A 10,589-nucleotide genomic window follows, 5' to 3' on the forward strand; every position below is an offset into this window, starting at 1 on the left:
TTCCTTCCCACTGTCGCCAAAGTGCTGCTCATAGGGGGTCATATGATTGTTGGGTTTTTCTCTGTATCTATGAAGCGCCTTGAGGCGACTTTTGTTGTGATTTGGCGCTATATAAATAAAACTGAATTGAATTTTATTCATTAGTGCTGTATTCTGTGTGCATCCTTGCTTCTAACTCTTCTGTCATTTCTAACTAAGCCACTCCCACCTTTCCTGCTTTCCCGCCAGTCGCATCACATGATTTTTCCCTCTGCTCATCTGCACTTCACTCCCTTTGTGAGTGCCCTCATGACATGTACTGTGGGAACAAAGACCGTTCCTTGCCTGATTGTCTTTGTGCTGTTGCCAGAGCTTTCCAGTTATTCATAGATGTTCTTGTTTTTTAACCCCTGCTAACCTGGAACTTGCCGCCACCTTTCTTTTCTCTTTCTGCTTGATTTGAAAGTTTTCCTGTTTGGAGTAAACTCCAAGTGGACTTTTACCTGCTTGTGTCTGAGTCATGCAGACTGGCTATTCACTGAAGAGCAGTCACGCAACAACACCATTATAAAGATGATACCGTCATAAAAGTATAAACAAAAAAAGGATCATCAACCTGTGGAGTTGGTCCAACAAAAGATCTCGATGTCCTCGTCTCACACCCTCGACACAAACGAGGTGACGCTGAGTGATGCTTTCTACTAAACTAAGGCATAAACAGGGACAGTCCTGGAAATATAACATAAAGCCTACCAGAGGCAGACAAGCTGCAGCACAATGTGCTGTCTTTCTGGCGTATAGTAATACACTTCAACATGTTAAAATAAAGAAGCACAAGTGATCACTTTATGACATAATCTTGTGGTCATGAGGAAAAGTATGAAGTTTCACTTTGTGGTGAATTTCTCTTATGTAAGATCTGCATCCTGCATCTCCTGCGAGTCCTTCCAAACGCCCCAGAGCGCCTCAAATGCATCACGACAGGAGTCTGTTGTAAGCACTCGTTAGCATTTCATTGCGTGTCGTGTCTTTCATGTCTCCTGGTGACAGTGCCACAGCTATTATATAACAGCCATCATGTCTCGTTTGATCGGCACGCTCAGGAACATGTCTTAAGGGTGGAGTCACAGTTGGAGACAAAGGACGTGAGCCATCAGCGGCCTTTGTGGGATTCGTCAGAGCTCCTTAACTTCAACTTATCTATAAGTGGCCTCGATGTATTTGCTGCTTAGGCGCAGCAGCCGAGTCGAGGACAGAGGACAGAGGACCTGAGCCGAGCTGTCGCTCCGCTCGCGGTTTACTTGCTGGAGACACTGCAGCGTGACGATGCTCTGCATGCTCCATAAATTTGACTAACACAGCTTTGAAGGCACATATTTCAGTCACTTTGTCAGATTTTCATTACAACCGTCGTGTCAAGAAGGCACCACGAGCCCGTCGACGCCCCCACGCAGACGTCCGTGAGCCGAGCCTTTTACTCTAATATGATGTCGACTCTCAGCGGGACGCCCCTTCCCCCATTTTATGGCCTCCACGAATGAATGATGTGGCCGTTTAAAGCACCCGGCATCTCCTCGCACACAGAGGTTCTTAGAGACACACAGTCTAAATCTGCTTGTAAAAGATCAGCGAAATGAGTTTTATCTTCCAAACCATTGTAACCGAGACAAGTGCGAGGCCTTCATTAGCTGGCTGCTAGCCAGAGAGAGGGCGCAGGCAGAGCATGTCTACAAAGGCAGAGCGGGTATCTGACTTAATAAGCATGTCATTACATTTTGCTTGCCTTAACTTCGAGCGTATCCAGATCATTACAGAATAATAACCTTGTCTATGAGGGGAACCAACACACTGACAGTGGAGCTGCAGTGGTGCTGTGTGGTTTCTCAGAGCCGTACCTCTTTACTGATGAAGGAGCTCAACAGGGTAACAATGGACCAGAAGAAAATGCCACAGCTCAGGATGACCTTTCTGTTGAAGCGGTCGCCCAGGTAACCAAAGATGGGAGCTGCCACCATGAAGCTACAGATGAAAACTGCGGAAAGAGAAGAGAAACAGAAAATGACGGTCACTGACTTCGATACTCATTTACTGCATGAGCGGACTGCTGCTTTATGTCACACTGCTTCAGCTCTGATTAAGTCGAGACCAGATCAAGTGTCTGATAGAAGTCAGCCAGAGACACGCCCCTGTTACACGTCACCTCACGAGAATATCACATAGATACGATAACACGTGGGTAGATGTCAGAGATAACTTGCATTAAGCTAACGTAGCAGGTCAGAGAAGCGCAGTTTGTGATGTAGTCAAATAACGTAGCCCTGAAGGAGAGAAAATCAGGATGACATGTGGCAAATGTTACAAGCTCAGACCGATTAAAAAGGCTGTGGAGAAAAGAAAGAATGACAGTGGGAACTAACCAGATGTAGGACAATTCACAGCAATATCTGACCCTTGAGAAGCTCGGTGGTTGTGCAGCCATAAATAATTCCTCCATCTTAATTTCTCACAAGGAAACTTTGTGCTCCAAAATGTGCTTCCCTAATTGCCCCACTGCTGACTGCACGACCGCTCAGCCCTCGCAGGCTCTTCGTCAGTATTTATGAGGCGGGCGAACCCAAACACAGCTGAATTTTTAAAGCTTTCAAACTGAGTTTGGTGTCTTTGCGAAGGAGAAAGGGCAGCGATGTTCCTCTTGACAGCAGCGGGAGGAGATGGGGAGGCAGGCGGGAGTGTTTTGACACATCATCAGCATAAACGTTCAGAGAAGCTGAGAGAGGAAAGCGAGGAGGGGAGTGTTATATAAGATACAGGCATCGCTGTCCCACAGCTGCAGAGGCCAGCCAGCGGGATGAGGGACAGTAATCAGATTAAAGCATAACTGTAGTTTTGGACATGTGATATCGTAGTCTGATAAACGGGAGAAAAAAAGGATAAAAACCCTATTTTGAGGCAAAAGCTGTGGTTTTACATAATGATGCTGCAGGTATGTACATGCAACAACTGGGCAGGTAGCGAAGCTGCATCCTGATAGGTTCACCACATCTGACTGAAAACATATTTGAATATATGAAGTTCATATGTGAAATGTGAATTTTTGGGATTAAAAGTAAGAGCCGTGTTATTGGTGTTACAGCTTAACACGCGTGTTATGTAAATGAAAAGTGCGTCATCACTTTATAGAAAATCTACATGTGAACATTCGTCCGGTGCGACTCTGCTGTTATTTTTGGGGAAGAACAATCTAACCTGAGACAGGGAAATGATCTAGAGTCTAATTCTAATTTAATTTCACTAATATTAATGACGTTTTTACTGGAGCTGGGCGAGTTCCTAACGAGCGCCTCACATCTCCACCTCTCAGCGTCGCTACTCTCCCTCTTCTCGCCCGGGTTCCTTTCCCTCTCTGTCGCCTCCATCACCGACCACCTGTTGTGTCATGACTCTGATGACTCCTCCCTGCAGGTCCAGGTCTCTAAAAGAGCTCCGCCAGCTCGCCCTGCAGCCACAGCACACACGCACACACACACACACACACACAGCTACTGGTTCTGCTGTGCATACTGGAGATAAGTTGGGTCCATAATCAGCCAGCAGCAGCTGCTCCTCGTGGGGACAGAGATCATTACTCTTGCTGTTACAAACACATCCTCACATCTTCAGCTGACTTAGTTCAGGTCATCAACCGGACCGCACAGGCTCTCTCTCTCCGCAGATCTTATTTTATGTAATTTGCTGAAAAGTTGTGCTATTTTCCTCGGCTCATTTTCACCTTTTAGCAGTACCAGCACATGTGAGTTAAGTCGGGTAATAACAGTTTGCTCGCAGCCTTTTTGCTTTTAGAGTGAGACACATAAATCCTTTGTGCAAAAGTCTTTGATGTAACGTCAGCTTTGGTGTAAAAATGAAGAAGATGCTGTGGAGAAAAAACAGCCTCGGTGCCAAACTTGGCAAAAACAGAACAAATATGTGAAATACTGTTTTTAGTTTTGAGACGTGAAGGGCTGCGCCCAACCGAGCGAGTACGCCGCGCCTGCCAGGAACGCGCTTTCTCCTGAACCCGTTTGAACTCTGAAAGAAAATAATAAGATGATAAATAACAGTTACACTTCAGCTACAAATGGATTACTTTGTTTCTTGACACGAGGCGTAGGGGATGTTGTCAGGTTGTTTATTGTAAGAAAAACAAAGGTACACTCAGCCGCTTTCTGCATGTTCTCTTATTAAATTCAGTGAAGTCAGAGTCAGCACTGATAACCCTGCTGAAGATTCAGATCTGGAGATCTTGTTCTTGTTCTCTTTGACCTTATTTATCCATCAGATCTTCAAAGAGACTCACATATTAATAATGTAGCTTTGTTTACAATGACAGATGTCTCCTGATAAGGATCACGACAGTCTTTTCTTGTCAGTGTTACACATTAGTTACAGGCTGGCATAAGAACACATGCTGACCCCTAAGACCAGGTTCACACTGATATCATGTGCAACCTTTGGTGCTGCAGGAAATTCCTTATCACTACAAAGATTGTCTATAAAAGAGTACGACAGTCGTGCTACAGGCGCTGCCAAACAGGCCTAAATATGACACGTCACACAGAGCGCAGTTAAATGCTCAGACATTTACTGTGGTATCACAATGACATTATTGTTATCTATACGTGTTTGAAGCACTAAATCTCAGATGTGTTTGGCTTGATTAGTAAGAAGTGACAAGAAAACAAATGCTTTCAGTCTATTTCAAGAGCTTGTAGGACGGACAAACCAACACTAACAATAAGTCTCCACAGACAACAACGTCCCTCCCAGAACTCTGCAGCTCTTCAGGCAAACACGCAGAGATGTAACCTTAATAGGAAAAATGCAATTATTCATATCTTATATCTCATTTTGTGGTCAAGCACCTTAAATGGCCCCGTCGGGCATGATAACAGGAAAAGCCTGATTGACGTAAAGTAAACTCTTGAATATGAAGCATATAAACCTCGCTGCCCACTCCTGACAAGCCGAGCATTCCTGAGCCGAACGCGCTTTGATTTAAAGTAGTGTAACATCGCAGCTCCACATGTTTGTGCGATCTCCATAACCACCTCCAAACACAAGACAAACTCACAGCAGGAAAGCCTAAGACTCCGACACACCATAGATGCTTCCACCGCAGCGGACCGCGCTCACAGGGCAGCTCTGACTACAGAGACATGTCGCGTATAAGCAGTACAACCCGGCAGCACTCGCAGCACTGTTTACTGCATTTGTTGGACATATTGATGGTGATAATTACAGTGATGTCTGCTGGGGCGTAATTGTGATCATTGACAGTGAAGACATTACATCTATCTGTGAACCGAACTCTGCAAAACAACGTAAACGAGTCCTATAGGATCAGCGGTGCCTCTGTCATTAGGCTTACGGGACATTTCCCCACTATTATCCTAATAAACACTTTATTTCTTCTTCGGCTGCGAGTCATTGTAAACGCCAGGCTGGCGACCTGAGTTTAGAAAACTACACACACAGTGAATTAACAGCGAGGGCTGTGAATAAATGTGTGTGATGGTGAGGATTCATAGCAGCCTCACCAAGCAGTGTGAAGCAGTGCGGCCTGGTCTGCAGGGACCGTGCTGAGAACTGTTGAAAACCTCTCTGAAGTCCATATATTAATTATTATTTTCCATTATCATTCACTTTTTATATAAAAAACAAAAGATGTAACCGGATACGTTTTCTCTAATGACAGGAACGTTTCTGCAGACGAGCAACAAAACAACACAAACCAAGCAAACCGAGCCCTGACTTCAGTTTGCCCCGTGCATCACACAGGAGTGCCAATCCTCCTCTGATGTTCTTCAAATAACACGCCGTGCGTATTTCTCACAGTCTCTCAAGCGAGGAAGTTACCATCGTCTTTCACTTTGAGAAGACAATGGCTGAGTGAGAAGTCTAAAAGTAGACACACTAGCAGCCACACTCGAGTCTGTGTTTCAGTCTAACATCGTCACAAAGACTCATTCATGTCATCATATTTAAAACTGTTTCACTGGAAACTGGAAAAGCTCTGCTTACATCATCATCAGGATATTATAGAGTAGGTTTCCTGGTGATTGGGAGCCAGTCTTTGTAGAAACGTACTCGTGTGAAGCCGTCTTGAGTTTTCTGGGTTTCAGAGGACAGGAATGGAAATTTACTGTCAAGCTGAGAGTAACAGAAACTGAAAACAATTGAGCAAGCTGCACCACGACCTCCTGCAACACACATTTTCCTGCTTCGCATGCCGCACAGAGGGAGACTCTAAACACCGGACATCCATCCATCGCTTTGATTGGCCAACAGAACAATACCTCCAGGGATGACTCACTCCCTACGATTCAATGCCACTGTGAATACTGCATCGCGGCGATGCAGACACACATATGTGGAGTGTGTGTCTGTGATTGATATTCACTGAGCTGAAACGCTGCCCTGTGACACACTAGATTCCCCTGAAGAGAGCACCTGTGAGGCTGCGCATCCGGCCGCGGGACACAAAATGCTCAGCAGCCTGTTTGATCCTTTTCCACAAAAACCCACTGAAGGTGCGTCTCCCACTGCAAAGAGATGATTAGCTTTTTTTAATTCTGAGGGTGATTGACAGCAGCTTTCACTGGAAAAAGTGGAGTTAAAGGAGCTGAAGGGGACAAAAAGATAAAAACTGGGGGGTTTAACGCAGATGTACGCAGACAGCGTTCCTCGTTTCAAGCTCGCCCTGTAAGCCTTTAGCGCCGAGATTTGACTTTTCAAGTAAATGGGATTTGTCATGGATTGAATGGCTCTTGCTTGGAAATAAAAATCTTTTTTTAAATACAGATATCAAAGGGCCCAGAGTTTCTTTGTTCTGCTGTGCCTCAATGTGAAACTCTTCACAGGGAAAGGTGTCACATTTGGGCTCTTTACCCGAACAAAAAGAAACCAATAAGACGTCACATTACTAAAAGTTCTTACATTGTTTTGTTGGCAACTCTCTAAAGTCCAGATCGTATCCTCCAGCCTCGTCCACGTATCCTTTTCAGGGTCGCGGGGCGCTGGAGCCTATCCCAGCTGTCTTAGGGCGAGAGGCGGGGTACACCCTGGACAGGTCGCCAGCCTGTCGCAGGACTAACACATAGATTCACACTCACGGGCAATTTCCACTTAACCTATCCCCACTAACTCCGGCTTCCTCCCACAGTCATGTCATGACTGTGGGAGGAAGCTGGAGTGCCCGGAGAGAACCCACACAAACACGGGGAGAACACTCCACACAGAAAGACCCGGCCTGATGGTGGGATTGAACCCGTCTTGGGGTGGCTGTAGCTCAGGCGGCAGAGCAGGTCAGCCACTAATCAGAAGGTCGGTGGTTCGATCCCAGGCTGCCTCCTGGCTGCATGCCAGATACTAACCCCGTGTTTGCCTACTGGTGGTGGTCAGAGGGCCCGGTGGCGCCAGTGTCCGGCAGCCTCTGTCAGTGCGCCCCAGGGTGGCTGTGGCTACAATGTAGCTGCCATCACCAGTGTGTGGATGACTGGTTGTGTGAAGCGCTTTGGGGTCCTATGGACTAGAAAAGCGCTTTACAAATGCAGGCCATTTACCGTCTTGCTGCGAGGCGACAGTGCTAACCACCGCGCTGCCAGATCAGATCAATAACTCTAAAACTTATCTCCTCTTTTAGGGCTTATGAGCTGTTTCCCAGGCATCAGCCCTGCAGCCGTGGAAGCTGACAGTAAGGACGCTCTAACTAATTGAGGCACACCAGTTTCAGGAATCTGAATGTCTGTCAGCTGCCAGAGACGGAATTAGAGGAACCGGAGAAGCACACCTGCAGGTCTGTACATGTCTTCAGGCTAGGTGTTGTCATTCAGCCACATTTAAAACTGCCATGTGTCACTGTGACCTGTTCACTGTGGAGAGGTGTGTGTGTAGGTGTCAGCGCTCAGTGCAGCTTCCATAAATACATCTCCCCTCTTCAGTTTCTGTTGACTCTCCTCCACCTTTGTGCCGCTGCCCTTTTCATTATTACAACACTTGCTGCAACCGGAGGTATTTATATGAAGAGCAAACGATGCACGAGTAACGTCTGCTGTTAAAAATAGCTTCTCGCTCTTGCATGAGACCATAACTATCTCTATTATCACGTTGGATTAAATCATCATTTCTTTTAATCCTGAGGAATGTCAGAAATGTCACCCTGGAGCTAATACAGGACAACAGTCCTTCTATTAATACTTACAGGATGCCCTCGCTGTGCATCACCACGCCATGACTCACCTCACTGATGACAAAAAAATGATTTAAATAACGACACGATGATCCTTACCCTGAGACCTACCAGTTCAAACAGTGTTGAAGGCACTGGTATTGATGTGGAAACAGGTAACCCAACCCTGCATACCACAGATGTCATCACACACAGAAAATGTCAGGCACTCCAAACACATCTAACCTTCCTCATAAATGGGAATCTAGTTCCTGTCGAGGTTTTCCTCTACAATCACTGACACATTCACAGACACGCCACAGACAGAGGCTAAATAAACGGGTCTGTCCACAATACTGGACGCCCACTGCTCTGTAACTGGCACCAGATGCAGTCGGACGCACAGCTTTCACCCCAAGATGAGCCTGGATGAGCCGGAGGTTTCTTCCTGTTAAAAGGAGTTTTTCCTCTGCTCACAGGAGCTCGTACGATTGTTGGGTTTTTGTCTGTATGTGTTATTGTTGGGTCTACCTTACAGTATAAAGCACCTTGAGGCGACTGAATATCTGACAACACGACCAACTACATCTGCAGCGAAACCACATTCTGCTTTAACTTGTTCTTAACACCATCAATCTTTCACAATAAAAGCACCTGATTTCAAACTGTGCTTAGAAAGGTTTTGTACAATCACACAGCGACGTACAGACACGTAGCTGAAGGTCAGTTATGTGTGACGGGCATTTCTGAGGAAAGAACATTCATCGTGTCCAGGAAGAAAGACTTTCAGTGTTGTTACATCTGGAAAATAGTACAAATGTAACAATTACAGTAACACTGAGATTAAAATGACATCATAGCTTTGCTGGTGAATCATGCTGACCAAAACTTATGAGCATGTATTTATTGAACAGAGAGGAATGTGGTGTAAACTAAGCTTCAGTCACGTTGGTGTTTATTACACTGTGGCGTCACAGTGCTGTGTTTCTATCAGGTGTGCAGGAGTGGCAGCTTTGTTGTTCTTCCCCTAATGATTAATGGACCTGCCTGTGGAGGGTGTGACACATCACTTAGTAGGACACCAACGTGTGTGACTGAAACTCAGACACTCGCAAACATCATTTTGCTGCCTGCTGGATCATGTGGAGCCCCAACATTTCTGCATGCCTTACATTTCTGATCACCGCTAATTCTCCAAGAAATCCCTCGGCTCAGATTACCAGAGCTCTCTGATAAATACCACATGAAGCCTGGGAAATGTTCCTGTCAATCTGAGCAGCTCATACTGTACCCACAGAAGCTGCCATCAAGTGCAGCTGTGCTGTAACACCAACCAAAAACTCTTTCAGTCTTTTAACTGCAGCTAAGGGCTGGTAGGTTTTCACTGCTGCTGCATCAAGTCTTTCTTCTACCTGCTCAGTGTGCGAGCTGCAGCTGGTAGGAATCACACAGCTGCAAATACCGACCCGGCTGGCTGGCCCGAGTGCAGTGGAACATCATCTTTTACACATTACTGTGTATATCAGAAGCAAACACATATGGTGAGAATACAGGAAGGTGCTTCTTGAAATTTTTTAGGATAGAAAAAAAGTATCCAGATGTGCTTGTTGTGATGCTGCAGACTTGTGCCCAGGCTGCAGCATTAAGGGAAACAAGCTGTTGGCACCGAGCTGACATCCAGCAGCTCAACGCTGCAGTTTGTCTTTCCTGCAGCAACTGTGAGAGCAGCTAATTTAATGACAAGTGTTTACGTTTGTTTCTAGCATGTCGCTGTTGGTTTGGGATTAATGGAATATCAAATATAATAAATTACACATAGTCTGCATTAAATAAATGAAAGCAGATGAAAGGAGCATGCAGCAGCCCCAGCTCTGACCTTCAGAGGCTGCGGTGTGGGGAGTGTGCATGTGTGCCTTAATTGATCTGTTTATGTTGCCTGGATGTGAAGGTGCAGCAATCTTGTCTTCATTTTCAGAGAAGCAGGAAAGAAAGGAATCTCGTTGCCATAAAGGCCCAATCAGTCCTCGGATTATTCTTTTAAAAAGGTGCGTGCAGCTTTCTCACCACGCTCTCTCTGAGGGCGCAGCGTGAGCCGTGCTTGACACAAAGGGGCCATTAGACATTTACATGAAAAGAGGTTGTTTAGACCCCCTGAAATCCTGATTGGATTTGCAGTCACTCAGCAGCGCTATTGGTTCAGCCACAGGAAGACAGGAAGTGTAAGGGAAGGAGATCGGGAACAGGGTGCCAATCATCACCCAGCAGCTGCCCTCCTCTGAGACATGGCCTATAAAAACAGCCCGAGATGAAGACACACACACACACGTTCACACACACACACACACACACACACACACACACATACATGCACACGCACACACGCACGCACACACGCACACACACA

The 10,589-nt window shown here is 46.0% G+C and overlaps 1 protein-coding gene across 1 annotated transcript in view; it reads right to left on the bottom strand.

Annotated features, from left to right (window-relative positions):
* The window catches only part of spns2 (SPNS lysolipid transporter 2, sphingosine-1-phosphate), a 59,516-nt gene that overhangs the window by 26,945 nt on the left and 21,982 nt on the right, over positions 1-10,589 (bottom strand). Inside the window, exon 3 of the mRNA XM_005740315.2 lies at positions 1,875-2,011. Within this exon, the coding sequence (XP_005740372.1) occupies positions 1,875-2,011 (137 nt within the window). The remainder of the gene's footprint in view (positions 1-1,874; positions 2,012-10,589) is intronic.

The sequence above is a fragment of the Pundamilia nyererei genome, unplaced genomic scaffold (assembly GCF_000239375.1).
Source record: "Pundamilia nyererei isolate P.nyererei 1_Seehausen unplaced genomic scaffold, PunNye1.0 scaffold00099, whole genome shotgun sequence".
Lineage (NCBI taxonomy): Eukaryota > Metazoa > Chordata > Actinopteri > Cichliformes > Cichlidae > Pundamilia > Pundamilia nyererei.